The sequence below is a fragment of the Galleria mellonella genome, unplaced genomic scaffold (genome assembly GCF_026898425.1).
Source record: "Galleria mellonella isolate WM207_F2 unplaced genomic scaffold, CSIRO_AGI_GalMel_v1 utg1267, whole genome shotgun sequence".
In the NCBI taxonomy this organism is placed as follows: domain Eukaryota; kingdom Metazoa; phylum Arthropoda; class Insecta; order Lepidoptera; family Pyralidae; genus Galleria; species Galleria mellonella.
The window spans coordinates 1,542,614-1,561,486 of record NW_026441987.1 but is presented as its reverse complement, the minus strand read 5'-3'; the positions used below and the strand labels follow the sequence as shown (position 1 = coordinate 1,561,486).

General features: G+C 33.6%; 2 protein-coding genes across 2 annotated transcripts; both read left to right on the top strand.

Annotated features, from left to right (window-relative positions):
- The first annotated feature begins 490 nt into the window (after nucleotides 1–490).
- LOC113522257 (uncharacterized) lies at nucleotides 491–9,367 on the top strand. The gene has a single exon (XM_026907933.3). It carries the CDS (start codon nucleotides 643–645, stop codon nucleotides 2,329–2,331), a length of 1,689 nt encoding a protein of 562 aa, XP_026763734.2. The 5' UTR covers nucleotides 491–642; the 3' UTR covers nucleotides 2,332–9,367.
- Nucleotides 9,368–10,490: 1,123 nt separating this feature from the next.
- On the top strand, nucleotides 10,491–18,623 carry LOC113513166 (UDP-glucosyltransferase 2-like). Its single transcript, XM_052900682.1, has 8 exons — nucleotides 10,491–10,899; nucleotides 11,201–11,291; nucleotides 11,750–11,942; nucleotides 14,075–14,269; nucleotides 14,735–14,951; nucleotides 15,439–15,658; nucleotides 16,436–16,655; nucleotides 17,842–18,623. The coding sequence occupies exons 1-8, from the start codon at nucleotides 10,756–10,758 to the stop codon at nucleotides 18,110–18,112; spliced, it is 1,551 nt and encodes a 516-aa protein (XP_052756642.1). The 5' UTR covers nucleotides 10,491–10,755; the 3' UTR covers nucleotides 18,113–18,623.
- The last annotated feature ends 250 nt before the right edge of the window (nucleotides 18,624–18,873 follow it).

Below are 18,873 nucleotides of genomic sequence, written 5' to 3'. Positions count from 1 at the left end.
AGATATATTGATAGCAATGGGGACTAACCTCCCCACCACTAACAGTTCCTTCCCCCAGGTACTAAAGTGTTGGGACTTTAGCATGAGTTCCAGTTATGGATAAGTTTTTCACTTATCCAGGTCCCACTTAACTAAGTTTTAATGTATATATGTATATGTTGGTGAAGGTATAGAGAATGTGTATGAGCGAGCGATAGACTGATTCATGACTGACTTAGGATTTGTTGTACGTGTAGGTCAGCGTCACTTGAATAAAATTTATGCAACTAGTTTATTAAATTGAAAATTTTTAATTATAAAATGTTTAAGTTTATTACGATATAGATATAGATAAGATATAGGTATTTTGGATAGGGACATATTATGAAATAGTTGTAAGATACTATGAATATTCATTTATTCTGTTGATATTTCTAATGGTTGCATAAAATAATTTTTCAGTTTCGTCAAATTAACTATAGTGCTGATGCTTCAATAACGTAATTATTACTCTGTGTGCGTGTGCGTAATCAATCTGACATGGCAGAGCTTTGAGTGCGTAACTATATGTGATTTTCTTTGTTTATTTTATTATCTTTTCTTGTTTATCTTCTTTTGAGTTACTTTTATTCATGATTTTTGAATTTTGAAATAGTTGTGAATATGGGTACAAGCACAATGGGCAGTGATTTGCATTCAGATAAGCAGGACAAGCTTTTAAAGTTGCAAGCTCGGAAGAAAGAATTGGAGCAAATGCTTGCGGCTAAAAATGAGGAACTTTACAAATTGTGTGTGCAAGAAGTTCAACTGACTGGTGTAATGCCTCCTGAGGCGCCATTGAGTCCCGATGTGCCCCAACGAGAGAGACTGGGAAGTGTTAAGAGCACGGAACGTTCTACAGACGGCACAGACGTTCATGATGGCTCGGACAATTCCTCTAGACGCATGAGAGTCGCTGCTCCCGACCGGTTGCACGAGGGTGACCAACATTTCCGCAAAAATATTTCACACAGGCTCTCTACGCCATCCATATCAGGTATGTCCACAAAGAGTGCTCACCCAAGACATATACGTCGCCCCGAGACCAGTTGTTCTAATTTCTTCCCATCCCCACCTCAGGATCGAAATCAAGACACGTTTTCTATACACACTTCACATACATATCCTGCTTTGGCTGGCCATCAGGATGTAGTGTCTGAAAATATGCACCATGATTCTCAGAAAAGTCCAGTGTACAGACACCACACAATGACATCGGAGTATGTTAACAAGATCTATTACAACAATGTACCAGAAGCTCACAATGTGTCACGGCTACGGGAAACACATTTCAGCTCCAGCCACCCTGATATTACTACTCATTATAATCAAGGAACGATTCCAACACATCCAGTTCAAAACGTAATGCGTAATACACCACTGTTGTATCAATATGCTTCACATTTGAAAGCTCAGAACCAGCATCTTGGTGCTTTGCACCATCATCAGATGCCAGGCCAGTCAAAGCGAAGACCTGAGAATGTACGTCGTAATACGTTACAAAGAACCCAGACGTATCATCTCACTTCTCATAGTGATTACAGTCAGCATTTAGAGAATATGTCTGAAAATTATCGTCATAGATCTCAGCCTGATATTCAGGAGCACTCAGAAAGAATACAACCACCAGTTGAGAGAGTAGCTGTTGTTCCAAATTCACTGCCTTTGCGTGAACGTAACATGAGACATCCAATGCACATGCAACTACAAGTATCAACTGATGATCACAACCGAGACGAACGACGGGCATACCCCGATGCTTTGAGTCCTGTTAGCCAGATTTCCGGTTACTCAATACCAAATTTTGGTTCAGGGAGTGTGAACAAATTTTCACCACTCTCCCAATCAGATATGAAATTAAAGGAGAAACAGTGGTATGAGACATCTCTCGATTCACCAACGAAGGCTGAAGCTCCTCTTTTGAAGAAGAGCAACAGTTTAAAACGAACTTCCAGTATAGGTAACTCGCAAGCTTATGAAATAATGATATCGTCAGGGCGTCATTCTGCGATGCAGAGTCCTAACCAAGTGCCAAATAGTCCACCAGTTTTATCACCAAGCGCTGTGTCTCTGGAGTCACCTAAAAATTTAACAGTTATTGAACAGGGTAAATGTATACCTTACAGAGAGGAAACAAAGCCCTTTGAAATGTCTGATTTTTATAAATATTCAACAAAGTTTAGACAAGCAAATAGCCAGAAGCCTCAACCAAACCCCGTGCCAAGCATAGCCACTGTAAGTAATATGTATAATAAACTGCCCATGGAATTGCCACAATATTCACAGGAACATTGGCATGGACAAGGTAACTAAAACTAAATGATATTATAGTTTGCATTAGGCATTTTAATTGTTATATGTGGATTTAATTAATTAATTTTGTTATCATATTAATTTTAATATATTAATGGACTTTATCAATAGTACTTACAAACTTGCTTTTATTCTGATCTCTTCAATTATGCCACTGAAAATAGATTTAACAGCTAAATAATGAAATGTCAGTGTTTGAGGTATATTGCAGTGTCAAATATATAGGATCATTGCTTATTTATAGCATAATGTATCAATTTTAAATGTTATTAATGCATAAACTGTAACACTTATACAAAATAAGGAATGTGCATGTGTAATACTGAATTTTTATCAATATTTGATATCTATTCTTCTTGTTTGATGAACAAAAACATTGTACGAAATCTTTTTTCCATTCATTGCCTATAAAAATGTCAAAATAATACATTTAATAATAAAAATTGTCTATTTTAAAAATACATATCTACTATTATTTGTATTGGGCAGCCATATTGCCTATCAATATGTTTTATCAGGTCTTGAAACAATATTTTTACCTATTTATCAGTTCTGACAAATATAATGATTAATGATATGCATATTTCCTAATACCCTATGAATTGATATTGTATGTATGAAGTATATTAATTAAAGGAGAGTCAGATATATAAAATGAAATATATATTTGCAAGGTTACAATATTTTGGTAAAATAGTGTTTTATACCTAGTTGTAATTTGTTTTTAAATATTTATAAGATCTTCACTCCAGATGCCTTACAGGGTAGACAGAGTTATGTATATAGAATAGAATAGAATAGAAATTATTTATTCAAATAAACTTACATTGAAGCACTTTTGAATAGTCATTACATTTTTTTTAATCTACCGCTCGTTCGGAAAGCTGTCTCATCACAAGAAGAACGAGCAAGAAACTTGCGTGTTGCTCTTTTAAATAATTTTATTATTACTTTGTAGTGAGTATGAGTATACTATCTTTGTCTAGTTGCTAAAACATACATTGCATATGAATTGTCTTTAGACAATTCTCTCGGTATTTTGATAATTAGAAAGGGGTAATATCTGATATCTATATATTGAGTTTTTTTGGACATTGATGACCACTCACTGTGATATCACCTATACCAGTGGATATTTATATTCATTATGAAAGGGTTCTTTGTTCGATATTATATTATGGATAACCAATATCTAATATTTGGTCAATATATGTATAGATTCAAGTACAATATATAGATATTGCTAGATATTACTCACTGCTATTGATAATTAATTATACAACTAAAGCCTATTTCAGAGGTAACTGAGTTTTTTTAAATTATTACAGAAACATTATTAAAATAAAATTATAAATATTTTTGATTTGTATTACTGTTGGACAGTAGCAGACTGTATATATTTGGGTCATATTTGGGTCAATTAGTTGTAAAATTTACATTTTCATTGATTTCTATTGAAAGTGACTATAGATAAATATTAAAAGTCAAAACGTATGTAACATTTTGTTTTTCATAATACAAATTTGAAATAGAGGATTTGTCTCATAATGTACTTGTTCTGTTGGTTTGTTTGGTGTCTAACATATTAAACATCTATTATATTTAAACACTATGCAGTGATATAAGGATGAAATGAAATGGAAAATGATTGTACTGTTATTAATTTTGTACCTTATAACGGTATGTGTATAAGGTTGTTTTTTAATTCATTTAGTTACAACATGTACTGACATTTTTTTATACTGTGTAAAATAGGTATTGTATTCATAGAACTTTTATTTAATCTGTGGTTGTAAATTAAGTTTATGACATATTTTGCTTTATTCTTCTACTTAATCGACCAATAAGTTAACGCTAAACTCTATAGATAGATGGTATCTTATTTAGAATCTATTTGAAAGAAGATCGTTTATTCCTGGATTACAGGAATTCTTATTGTCTCCATCTGACATGTACTCCAGACTCATGTGTGTAATACAGTTTAGTGTTCTGAGAGACAAAAAATACGCCAAGGATTGCCCCTCGTGTGTAGGCACCTATAATTAAGCAATTAATCTAATCCTATACATGCAATACTATTCCCTTTGTTTATGTAAATTAGATTCAGATCAGGTTTTCTCAAAGTATGTGAAAAATATCTATATAATTTTACCGCGTCCCAATGAACCGGTTTAATAATAGTATATTATTTGTGCTTGTATTTGGGGGTTCGTGCCCCTCAAGTTACGTACGTTGCAGTGTCGTTCACCTGGAAAACTACTGATCTAGATATATCCTGTGATAGATTTACATGCCTTTGTATTGATATGACAATAATGAAAAAATAATTAGATATAAGTAATTTATTGTACTGTATTTTTGTTTGTCACAATCCTAACGTAATACGTGCTTTACCCACCGCTTGTTTATATAATACGATTTGTAAAAAAAATGTATTATTGCCTTTTAGCTTTACAAACATTGATATATAAAAGAAAGATATACTGCCGCACTCAGAAGTTAATTAAATTAACACTAATAAGATATTTGTTAATAATAATTAAAATTATGCAAATTGGACTTTATTTACCGCGCTAAGCCTCTCATTTGGCCCATTGTGCGTACAAATCGTGGCTAGTGCAGCCAGCCCAGTTGCGCCTAGAAGCACACAAGCTTACTGGGATGTTCACAGGTCTCACGGAACGACCTCAGTGTTCCGAGGATTTCCAAACGTTGAGGGGTCACAGCTTTACATTTCAGGATTACGTGAACAGCCGTTTCTTTGGCGTCAAACAGCCGCAATATAGAAGGCTGTCTGTAGCTCCTATTGTGTATAATTGGAATTATTAATGTTTTAATGAAATTAATAATTGTCATTAACAGTCCTTAATTAATTAATTAATCGATTCTGAGAGGTATTTTTTATATACTAAGGTTTTACTTAAGCCATCATTAAATGATTCTGAGTGCGGCAGTAAATATTTTACCCTACTAGAAGTAATGTTTGTACATCTGTATTTTTCATGACTGAAATAATCATTGATGAGCCGCTTTACTCATCACTTGACTGTGACTTAACAATTAAGTGACTTAGGTTTAACTTAAGTGATACTTATTTAGCTACTTTAATTCAGAAACAGACTCAAAATCTTCGTTTGTAAGTGAGCTTGATTTGATTTGTTTTGTTTTTATTGTCAAGCGCGCACGAAGTCCATACAATAATTTTCAAATTAGAAAAAAAGTGTATGGGCATCTATAATCTCTTAAATATTTTAGACATTGCCAGTATATTTTTTTACTCTTGCTGAAATCATTGCGTATGGAAGCATAACACCTAAGTTCTCACAATTTTCAGAAATGCCACAAGTTTCATGGGGGATCTGCAGTGATATTTGCTTTGTGTTGTTCATATCTATATGCGATGTTTTTTTTTAATGGGGAAAATGGAATAGAAACCCTGTTTGCGCTATCGATGATGCTGAAAGCAGGTCAGTTGGGCCGTCGTGACGAATTCAACAATTACCAACCACGATGGTTTCCAGGAGAATCGGATTTCGACCTTATAGGGCATTTAGTAATGGAGTCGCTAGTTCTCAATACTAACAATCCCTTCTTCACTTCCATACGCTACGGTCAGAAGGACCGTCAGACCGTTTGTCCATGTGTTATGTATAGAAATTTCATAATTGCTTACATTGGCTCTGAGTCTGTTCTGAATAAATACCTATATACATATTGGCACCATTTACATATACACATATGTATACATATATCAATCCCCTTATTATATATATATCTTTCTATATTAACCATAATGTATATGTATATCTAATGTGACTGTAAGTCAAAATGAAAAGTCTTTTGTAATTTTTTGTGTTCATTAGCATTTGGTTTAGGAATACTTGCTGCCGAATTTCGTCTATCTTTTAATACATATCAATATTTCGTCATAGTCGTAGAATACTGACGGATCTTACAAATATTACATACAGTCGCGTCGGAAACTATTTGCGCGTTGTAAAATGAACAAGAAATTTTATTTTAATTGCAATTAGAGATAACTAAAAAGGAAAATTATGCACAGTCTCGAAGATTCATGTGTTTATAAGAAAATAGACACATGTGGGTTAAAAATTGTTGCTTGTAATAAACAAAATTAAATATTAATCATAATTAGTTAATTCGGAAAGTATTTGCGCCAAAAGTTTTTCTTTAGTTTTTCGTGTTTAAATTGTATATGTTACTAAAAAATAAGTGTTTTTTGAATGTTTATGTTTAGATTGACTTTACATCTCCTAAAATTTTAATTAATTAATTATTATAATATTAATATTCTTATCAGAATGCCTAAAGAAATAGAATTAACGGTTCAAGAGTGTGAAATAACAATGAATATGAAAAATAATGGAATAAAAATTTCTGAGATTGCTGAAAACATTAATATTCCACTAAGAACAATTCAAGATACGATTAAAAAAAATCTGAACGAAATTCATCAAACTCTTTGCCTCGAAGTGGCCGTAAGCGCAAAACAGGTCCCAGAACATACGAACGAATCGTTTGACTAGTGAAGGAGAATCTAAAGATAAGAGCTACAGAAATAAAGAAAACTTTAAATCTCGATCTGGTTATAATACAAATTAAGTTCAGGACTTTTGAAGCTGGATTTGCAGGCCGTATTGCCACACGAAAGCTATTTATTAGCGAAAAAAACCGAAAGGCGAGATACGCAATTGCCATCGAACACCAAGATAAACCATTGGACTTTTGAAAAGCGATAGTTTGATCTGATAAGTTGAAATTTGATTGTATTTGATTAAAACGACGACAATATCTGTGGCGAAAACCAAATTCAGTGCTAGAATCGAAAAATATTGTGGGCACCGTTAAGCACGGCGGTGGATCAGTACTTGTATGGGGATGTTTTTCATATAACGGTGTTGGAAATCTTCAGATTATTAAGGGCAGAATGACCGCAGACGCTTATATTAATATATTTGAAGATAATTTGAATTCATGATAAAATGAATGTTGATAAAATGAATTTAAATAATGACTGGATTTTTCAACAAGACAACGATCCTAAGCATAAGGCTAAAAAAACTATGTTTTGGTTCGAACCAAAATAATTTAAACTACTGACTTGGCCTGCTTAAAGCCCTCATTTGAATCCCATAGAGCATCTATGGGATCATTTGCATGAAAATGTAAAGAAATCGGACCGACAAACAATTAAAAATTTTATAAATCGCCTTGAACAAGAGTGGCATAATTTACCATTACAAGAACTACAACATCTTGTCGAGAGTATCCCAAGGTACTTACGAGCAGTCATCGCAACTAAACACGGCCCTACGAAATACTAGAAATAATTTATTATTAATTAAAAACAATTTAAAATTAAATATTAAGTGTGCGCAAATAATTTCCGACTGCATGGATTTGAGAATATTTTGAATATTTTTTAATTTATAAATAATTTTGATTTGCATTGCATTGCATCTGAATGATAAACAATATATTTCACTGTTTTCTTAAATATCTTGAATAATTTGAATCATATTTAACACACAAATTCATTAAAATGTTATAAAATTTTGCGCGCAAATAGTTTCCGACGCGACTGTATATAGATCCATCAGTATTCTACGACTATGACGATTTGTTCCCTGTTTTAGGTATCGGGCGTTCTTATAATTTATTTTAGTCGGTACGATATCGTCGATTTTACCGTCACGATGTTATAGGAGACCGAAATGTAGTGCAATTGTAAGGCACCTGTTTTTAAATTTTCATTCACATCTGTGATATCATTGGGGAAAAACAGAAGTGTATCCATACAAATGCATACATTTTGTTCTTGTTAAACAAGGTTTTTAATATGATTATTTTTAACTAATTTCCGAATTAATATAAATTTATTAGGCTTTCAGGTACATACTACAAAGTTAATGAATGAATGAACATTTGTTGTATTTAAAGTTTCACCTGTATGAAATTCTCCTATTGTACTGTTACGTTACAATGGCAGTATGTCGTATTGTCCTACGGTAAATTATAGACACGTTCATTACTTGTAAAATATTTTGTGTTGTCAAATAAGGTGCCTATTTACTTACTGTTTTAGCTATAACTAAACTTGAATTATTATTTATAGTCTGTTATTATAGAATTTAACGAAAAGGTAAACGTATTTTGTTGAAATTATTAGAGAAAGTTGAAATAATCGATTTTTTATTATAGCCAACATTAGCTGTTTTATGTTTGGGTCTTGTAATACGTATTCATCATCATCCCAGCCATTATCTGTCCACTGCTGAACATAGACTCTCTTTCCATAACATAGAGCGTATATACCCCTATAGATTGCCATAAAGAACGGTCTTGAGCCACCTGTATCTACTGACTCCCTGCAATACATTTTGGACTCCATGTAGTGGGGGATCGTTACATTGTGTTTGCTCATACGGGGTCACAACTCAAGAACCTTTCTTCCTCATCGGTTGTGGATTTTTTGAGCTATGTGACCAGCCCATTGCCACTTCAGCTTGCTTATCCTTCGGGCTATATCGTTGAGTTCGTTTTTTTTTTGCAGATACCCTCATTTCGGATACTTTACGTACATTTCTGTAAATACGTATTTATTTGTTTATATTTTCATTGAGATCTATTAGAACAGATAACATGTATGTGGTTTATATTCTTGTCTGTTAATTCAATGTTTAATACAAAAACACTAATACTTGCCAAGCATTTAAAACTTAACTTTGATGCCTTAACAATTTCAATTAATCTTTAGATTTTTTAAGTTAATTTAGAATAAATTACGCTGAATGAAACTTTAGATGTATTTAAATATATTTTGTAATTAATAATTATTTGGCAATAAAATTGCAAATGTGTTGCAAATGACAAATTTAAAAATATTTTTATACCTGTATAGTTTATAAGGTTGTAAAGTGCATGAGGCACCATTTATGTAAATGTAATGAAGTTGTTTTTGGATAATATACATACAGTACGTCAGCGTACTGTTTCAATAAACATTTTAATTCGATTTTTTTTTAATTACTCTCTAACGCCAACGTCGAAACCATGTAACTCGATTTATAATTAAAGCTGTTTAATGATAGACTCCTAACAGTAAAATTATATATATAAACGAGAATTGTTATAATCGATTTTTTAATGGATGTAATGGAATGGTAATCCCGCCCACGCTAACGGTATATGCTGGTGGGGCACCAGTGAGGGATGATAGGTGACGATGAAAGCAGGTCAGTTAGCTTATTGTGATGTATACACCTGGAATTCAGCATGATGGTTTCCACGGGCGACCACGTGGAAGTCGATCTTGTTGGGTATATTGCTAGCACCGAAGCGCCTAGTTTCCATTACTAACAATTACAATAGATGAAGATAGTTAACCCTTCTTTGCATAATGGTGGAAATTTCCATCATAACATTGAATGCCCAAAAATTATTTAAAAGAACAAGTTCACTTTAAATTGATTGTCTCTTTCCTACCTTTTTAATGTTCTTTGCAGAAAAAAAAAACAGTTGTCAAATTTATTTTTTAACCATTCTTCTTTTAATTTTGAACATGAATTATTTAACAAATAAAAAAAAATCATGAAAAGAAGGGTTAAATTAATTGGTCCATTGTGGCAGAATTAAGAAATAACTATGCTTACCAGAGGTTATCTTGTGCAGGTCGATCTGACTGTATTTCCCCCTTTTAGGATTTGTTAAATATAAGAGTATGGAATAGCGAAAACCCCTTAACTATTGAGGACGACAGGTGAAGCGATGCTAAAGTTGTAGAAATATATAAAAATTTTAGATTTAAAAGAGCTTCTAAATCAGTCTATTCTTTTAATGGATGATAATGAAATGGTAACCCCGCCTGCGCTAATAGTATATCCTTGTGGGGTACCAATGAGGGATGATAGGTGAGAATGAAAAGGCAGGTCAGTTAGTCCATCGTAATGAATACACCTGGAATTCAGCACGATGGATTCTAGGGGGGAGAGGGGCACGTGGAGGTCTTCCTAACAGGGTACATTGTTAACAATGGAAGTAGTAATCTGCATAACTAACAATCTCTTCCCTCCAAACTAGTCTATTAGGATAGAGATTGGTTTCTATTCAATTCTAGTTTCAAATTGCTGTGCCCGACAAGGTCTACGATATACTTTATTAATTATTAACATCTTTCATAATAATATTGTAGAATGCAATAAATAAATTGAATTGAAAAGAAAAAATATATTTTTTGTGTTACTGTCTTTTGGCTTCTGACGGCTCACCCATCAGTATTTACAGAATAAGTAATATGAAATGCATATACTTCTATTCAGTCCAAATTACACTTTTCTGGTATCAACACATTGAATATTGGGTACTAAATTGTAAAAGAATTTAGTTTAAAATTTAAAAATTATAATGTTTATATATAATATAATATTTTTGGTAATATTTGGACAGTGTTACACTTATAAGTTGCTAGTGGTTTTCCCGTTGCCACGGTCAAGTCACATAACGTTGGGCCATGGATACGTGAGGCATTTGCTGAAAGCTGGCCATCAGGTATTTTATAAAGTTATAGCTTGTAGTTTCTACTAATTATTGATTGATTTTATTAATTCTTTACTTAACTGTGTTCAGAGATACCCAAGTGGACGACTCGAACAGAGTCTCCATCTGGTAATATAGTATTATATTATCTGTGGTGAGCCACATGTTAATCACGGTTACCTGAGGGTAAACGTGATTAAGCATCGAACGCTCAAATTAAAAATCTTCACAAACTTTCGAATTTATGATATAGACGAATTATTTCTAATTTTTTTTTGTTTAATTATATAGGTAGTATTATTGGGGGTTTCAGGTAACGTACATCACACCTAAGCCACTCAACATGTCATCTACGAATCTTAAACAGGTTAACCTTGCATCACTTTATGACGATTTTCCAGTCGGTAGGTAATATTTCTGGTCATATTTATTTAATAGTTTTATTCTCAACTGATACTGGGGTCGATTCTGAGATACCATTTCACTAAATCTATCTCTAAAAGCTCTCATTTGTAGACCGCTATATTGTGTAGACACACAATATAGCGGATCCTTTACCGTGTATGTTGTTAGATTGTAGAATTCTCTCCCGTGCCTATCCCTGGAGTCAGAGATACCATACCATCCATTTTCACGTATCAAAGAAAAAACTGTTATGGTGTAAATATTTTTTAGTAGGTTTTTTTACTGTGTCTGACAATTAATCGTTGTGCTAATAAAATTGTCTTACTACTAAAAACATCTCTCGATTTCTATTATTTCCCTCTAATATTTAGCGCAAACTTTATATAAAAAAGGTTACGGGCCCAGCACGTTTCTACTAAAATCTAACCTGATCATCAATAAAAACATGTCATTTCAGAAAACCTGATAAACCTGAAGGATGTTCTTATAGATAAAACAGTAGCTAATGACATCAGAAACATCATGAAAGTTATGTTTGAACATGCAAATGCCACTATATTTCATAAAAGTGTGCAAAGCTTGATACAAGATACGACGGAATGGTTTGATGCTATCATCGCAGAGTATATGTTTAGTGGACTTTATTCAGGGTGAGTTAGCCTAGTTAGAACAGTTTTTAATTCTTTTTAAATTGGTGATAATGGAATGGTAACTCGGCCTGCGCTATCGGTATACGCCAAAAGGGCACCAGTGAGGGATGATAGGCGAAGATGAGGTCAAGTCAATTGGCTTGTCGTGATGAATTCACTGGAAATTAACAATATTGATATACAGGAGACTTGATATGGTATATTGTTAATAGTGGAGAATATTACTAATAACGATTCTCCGTTCAGAAAGAATATTAGGCATACTCCGCTAATGCTAATGGTGTATTAGCATTATTCGGGGGTTTTTTAATAGATGTTAATGGAATGGTAACCCCGCCTGGGCAGGGGGGAAAGGGATTGTTAGTAATGGAGACTGAGAATCCTATTGCTAGCAATATACCCAACCAGGTCGACCTCCTCGCGGTTCTCTGGAAACTATTATGGTTAATTCCTGATGAATTCATCATGATGGGCTAACTGACCTGTTTTTATTCTCATCTATCACCCTTCAATGGTGCTCCGCCAGCGTATCCCGTTAGCGCAGTCGGGGTTACCATACCATTTTCACCCATAAAAAAAAAATACTGCCTGGTCTAATGATACAGGCTGGCGGGAAGCCAGTGAGGGATGATAGGTAAGAATGAAAAGGCAGTTCAGTTAGCTCATCGTAATAATATACCTGGAATTTAGCACGATGGTTTCCACGGGGATTTGCCACGATTTGACAGAGTATATTGCTAGTAATGGAAATAGTAGTCCGCATTACTAACAATCCCTTCATCCCCTAATTCGGGGTTTGGTAAGGCCCAACCGCCCCCCCCTTTAAATATAGCTGTGGGCATCAGTAAAGGATGAAATGATGAGAACAAAGTCAGACTAGTTGGTCCATCGAGACAAATAACCATGATTGATGATCTCAGATCATCATGGTTAAAATTTGTAATACTCGACTGATTTCAATGGACAAAATTATTTATTTTCCAAGAGACCTTTGGTCTCCAGTGGGGAATTCATTTTGTCTATTTTGTGTTTGTATATTTTTAAAGGATTCTAATTTCTACCTATATTTTAATATTTTTAATTTTTGTGCTATACTTACACTTGGTATTTCTTTTTTTTTTTATGTAATAAAACAGTGATCTCGACTGTAACATGGGACCGGTTATTACAGCTTTTCGTGTAAATTTACATACTTATCACAGTGTAGATATGTTAAAAGACACTTCGTAACTGAATGCAATTTTTGTCAGTCAAAAATGATGATGGCCTACTTGATGGAAAAGGATAATCCATCAATAAATGTACAATATTTGAAACTTTTAACTTCAGTAGGTAATATTGACGGTGCATCATCAATCATTCAATAGTATGGCTTATGCCTTTATTATTTAAGTATATATGTGTAGACATACATGTGTTATGTTATAAAAGAAAATATAATAATAAAATACGCTGGTTGTTATAATACAGAAACAAATGATAATTTTTTTTATGAAAAATATTTTTATATAAAATAAGTTTTTACATGTGACTTCATTCATGTGACTCCGTTGGAGCACTAATGGAAGATGATAGGTAAAAATAAATGCAGGTCAGTTGGCTCACTATGATGAATTGGACAAGAATTAACCATGATAGTTTCTAGGGGAACCGCGTGGAGGTCTACCTGAGAGGGTATATTTCTAACAATGGCGGTATTAGACCTCATTACTCGTAATCAATTTCCTTCTACAAACCCGGCTTCGTACGGGTAGACAAAGTTTTCGAGAAAAACTATGTTACTTATTAATAATGTTTTAGTTTTAGTAATTAATAATTAACCACATTTTTATAGGTGAAAGAATTTTCAAAATCGGTTAAGTACATTTTTCCTCTTTATAATATTATTTTATTTTACTGAACTAGAACTCCAAATTACCTACTGGTTATTTGATTAGAATTACACACACACACACACACACACGCACACGCACACGCACACGCACACGCACACGCACACGCACACAAATAATTCAGTATTAGTTATTGTCGTTGTGTTGTCATATTTATCGAGGAGAAATTGCTATATATACATATTTCTAGATCTTACAATGACACATTACCTTAGACTGTAGTATTTGTTTCAATTACAGGTTTTCATCTGTGTTTAATTGCCCCTTCGTCTGGTCAGTTTCAATGCAGCCACATAATATCCACGTTGCTCTGATAGACGAGCTCCAGAACCCCGCGTATACCTACAACCATTGGTCAAGCGTGGACCCTCCGTTTTCTTTTACCGAACGAGTGACTGAATTATATGAGACTATTAGATACTATTATTATGCATGGTACGTATCCCTTAAACTCATTAATATCTATAATAATAAATAATATTTAATTAATCAAATATAGTCATAATAATCAGAATGGCGCAGATCGCTTATGTTTTCAAAGTTTAAACAAAAAGATTATATAAAACAATTAATAGTTTTTTTTATGCAACTTAGAATTGCAAACAAGCTGACGGCCCACCTGATTGAAAGTGGTAACCATCGCCTATAGACATGACCAGTACCATGGACATAACAGAGTATACTGTTTCGCCCATGATACTCCCAATGCGTTGCCATTCCTGAGGGCTCAGGTGTTATTCCTCTGTACCGTATAAATTCACCGCCATATCTGCCCTTCAAACTCAGCGGTTGACTGGAGGAAAAGCCCATCTGTGTACATTTTTGCTGTAACTTAATATTTATACTATAAGTGAATGTACATAAGCATATAAATAAATAAATAAACCATATTCTTGGCAGGTTACTGTCTGGTGATGAAAATAAATCATATGTTAATGCATTCTCTTCAGCTGTGGAAAAAAGAGGAAATGTTTTGCCGCCTTATAGTGAAGTGAAGTATAATGCATCATTAATATTAGGTAACTCTGACATCTCATGTGGTCACGCTATGCGTTTACCAGCTGCATACAAGCAGATAGGTGGATATCATATCGTTGACATTCCACCACTGTCAAAAGTAAGTGGTGTTTAAAACTATGAATAAATGTATGAAAATTATTTATTATTTTACTAAAAGAAAGAAATATTTAAAGTACTAGTAGCTTTTATCGGCATAAATAAATTTTGTGTATTTGTGTAATTTACTATAGTGATTCTTTTTCTCATATTAAATAATAGGAAAATAAATTGTTTTGGTTCTACAATAACATTAAATTATTGTAATGTTGCCGTCTAGTCCCGGAAGAGAATAGGCCATCCTTATTTCTTCCTTTCCTATGGGTGTTGTAAGAGGCGACTAAGAGAATTTAGTGGACAAGGGATGGGCAGCAGCTACCCTCTTAAAACATCACTAAAACCTAACCGCGGTTGCCATCCCACCTGTTAAGCGTGGTAATTGTGGATATTTACCCCTCCAACGGAAAAGCCTATGATCAGCAGTGGACGTTTAACGGCTGATGTAAATGTCGATGAAATAGAATGTAAATGTTTTTGAAATTGTTTAGAATTTACAAGAAATAATGGACAAAGCGCGCGATGGCGTTATTTACTTTAGCATGGGATCTATACTCCGGAGCAAGGATATGACGGATGATATGAAGAATCGATTACTAGATGTCTTCAGCAGTCTAAATCAGACTGTTATTTGGAAATTTGAGGAGCGTTTACGCAATTTGCCAAATAATGTTAATATTGTCGATTGGGCTCCACAACAAAGCATATTGGGTCAGTTTTTTATTTAAAATTATAAATGTGTTGAAGAACAGACAACTCACAAAATTTTAATATTTTAAACCACCAGTCACCGAAGGCTATGAACGCCTGCAATACCAGGGGAATTACGCGTCCGTTGTCGACCCTAATTGTAGAGATTTAATCCTAATTGTAGTGATCCAGACAGGACTATATAACAAACTATGATATAGAAGAAAGTACATCGAAGACGGAGAGACAAGGAATGTTTTTTAGTAGATGAAAATTGAATGGTAACTCCACCAATGCTATCCGTATACGCTGCATAACCAGTGAGAGATGATAGATGAGCATGAAAGCGGGTCAACATTTGGCCCATCGTGATAAATTCATTAACCAGAATTAACGACGATGGTTATCAGGGAAATCACGTGTAGGTAGATCTAATAGGGTTATTGCTAGCAGTGGAGCTTTTAGACGAAGATTTTTTCCCCCAAACAAAGAATATTAGTTACAGTTTATGGAACTTCTGTGAAAAAATCTTATTTTTACTATCTTCAGCTGTGCATTGTTATTAATGTAATTAATATCGGTCTAGTTATATGGAGTCAATGAACTGTTTTGAAAAATATGCAACGGTTTTGAGTCAATGATAATGCGATGGCGCTGGACTGACTCCATGCTGTTTACACAATGACAGTAATTGGTCAGCACTGTGTTCTCTCAAGTTGGGAGATAATAACTGACCGAATGTTAATCTATTCTCAGGCAGTAAACTTTTAATAACGGCATACTTTTTTATTCTTGTAGGGCATCGCAATTGTCTCCTTTTCATCACACATGGAGGATTACTATCCACCATAGAGGCTGTTCATTTTGGCGTTCCTATCATTGGTTTGCCAGCTTTTGGTGACCAGTACAAGAACATCAATAGAGCAGTGAAAAAAGGATTTGGAAAAAGAGTAGACTTGGACATGGAAATGCCAAAGAATCTACAAGTAGCTATTAAGGACATATTGCAGAATTCAAGGTAAGTAAATTTAAATTAAAGCTTGTAAATGACTTTATCGTTTGAAGACATTATATGAAGTATTACATAAATTTTAATTGCGATAAAATTTTTAGTCTGTCGCTATTCAATAATAACTCAATAATGTTTGCCTGTAAAAAATAAATACCCGTACAAGTTAAAAAATAATCTAGAAAACTAAGCAAATACACTAAACATAATAAATAAAATAAACAGAAATAAACTAGTTGAACATCTCGCTCCGCCGCGCAAAACAAGCTAGTCACTACTCGAGCCAAAAGTTACTATGGCGAGCGAACGAGCGCCTACCTTATACCGCGATTAGTAAATTCTCTACCTACCGACTTGCGAAACAATATCACTGTTAAAAACATAAAGTTTAAACTGAAAGCCTATTTACTGTTCAACCTTGTTAAAACAGCAGAATATTAATCTAAATATTGACATTTGAGAACGAAATGTAGAGTATCACACATAAGCCCAAAAGGTTTAAGTGGTACTAAAAATCCAGTTTTTTTTTAAATGTATTTATGCATCCTAATTAAATAAAAAAAAGAACACCAGCAGCTTAAGTTGAATTAAGAAATCCTTATTCTTAAATATTTTCACATTATGATCAATTTCTTTAATAATTTATATTGTTTTTTCTCCAAACAATTTTATATAACAATGTAATTTGTAATATCCAGACAATTATGTATCGAAAATCGGATTCTTAAATACGATGTGAAAATGAGTGGTCTTCCAAAAGTTTAGTCGCTGTTTTACCGTGATTACTGCGGTTGATGTCCATCGAATCTAAATATTAATTTTTTTTCCAATCTGCTAATTGGCAGTCTGTTTCTTATAGCACAATGATCCAATCTGCTGTTTGGATGTCAGGTTTAAATTTTGTTATTATATGATGAGGCGAATCCATTAACCAGCTCTTAATCTCTGCCTGTAAATGTTTCTACTAGTCCTTGGATGCTGTATCTTTTTAATCAAGAGAAACTAATGCTTCCCGATCCCTGTAATGCGAGCGGCCAATTCATTCCTATGCCTATTCAGTCTAGATTGATAATTTTTGTTGAATGTCTCGATTTTCTGTTTTACCGTTTTCAGTTTGATGTATATACATGAATTTATTACTTATATATTGTGGTATATTGAAACTAACATAATAATTTAGTATCAAATCTTTCAGATATAAGGAAAAAGTGAAGGAGTACTCGACGATATACCACCACCGGATAGCGCATCCTGGCGAGGAGTTAGTGCACTGGGTGGAGCATGTAGTACGTACGCGCGGCGCGCAATATTTACGTTCGTCCGCACTTCTTGTGCCCTTATATCAGAAGTTGTATCTAGACCTTGTCATTTTGGTAACGATTACTACATTAGTTGTTACAAAAAGTGTGTTCCAAATAAATATTTTAGTAATTAAATATTTTTATGTGAAAAATAAAACAGAATGATTAGATAAATTGTTGAAATGAGCTGAAATTATATTCATTTGCTGTGAATGTTGTACATAATGGGGTGGAATTAATGACAATAAGTAGCTTGCATATTCAGCCAGTTTGGCATGCAATATTTTTATACATAATTCATAATATTTTATCTATGTATTAAGTATTCATTCTTTTGATTAATTAATTAATACCAGAGGAAGACTTTGTACAAAAGTCGTTTGTTTGGGTACCTCAGACCCATTCGTGTGTCAAGCGTAAAGCAGTTGTGTTTTCATGGCTGTGTATCGGTTTGATATGGCGTGAATTTACAGGGTACAAAGGAATAACATGTGAGTCCTCAGGAATGGCAACGCATGGGGGGTATCATGGGTGAAACAGTATACTCTGTTATGTCCATGATACTGCTCATGTCTATAGGCGACGGTTATCACTTTCCATCATCCTTTCTAAGTATAAAAAAATATGATGTCTTTGTCATGATCATCTTTGAAATTCAGAGAAGATGCTAGCGTTTATAAATTATAGGCCATAGGTACTGAAATAGATATTGAATAAAATAAAAGAATGATTAATTTGAATTTTCTTTTTATTTATATCCTCATGATATTTACAGTGTTGATAACCTTATTTGAATATTAACGGTACCCTATAGCTACTACATGACTATATATACTATGGCTGTATGGTCGATCATCCGTTGCTTTCCCGTGTGTGGCGTAAGAGACGATTAAGGAAAATTAATAGACGAAAGATGGGCAGCAGCG

Excerpts from the sequence above, each read along its gene's own strand:
- LOC113522257 (XM_026907933.3), top strand. The coding sequence starts at position 643 with ATGGGTACAAGCACAATGGGCAGTGATTTGCATTCAGATAAGCAGGAC.
- LOC113513166 (XM_052900682.1), top strand. The coding sequence starts at position 10,756 with ATGTTTATATATAATATAATATTTTTGGTAATATTTGGACAGTGTTAC. Across the intron at positions 11,292-11,749 it reads TTATGACGATTTTCCAGTCG|AAAACCTGATAAACCTGAAG; the intron begins GTAGGTAATATT and ends ATGTCATTTCAG. Across the intron at positions 15,659-16,435 it reads TCCACAACAAAGCATATTGG|GGCATCGCAATTGTCTCCTT; the intron begins GTCAGTTTTTTA and ends TTATTCTTGTAG.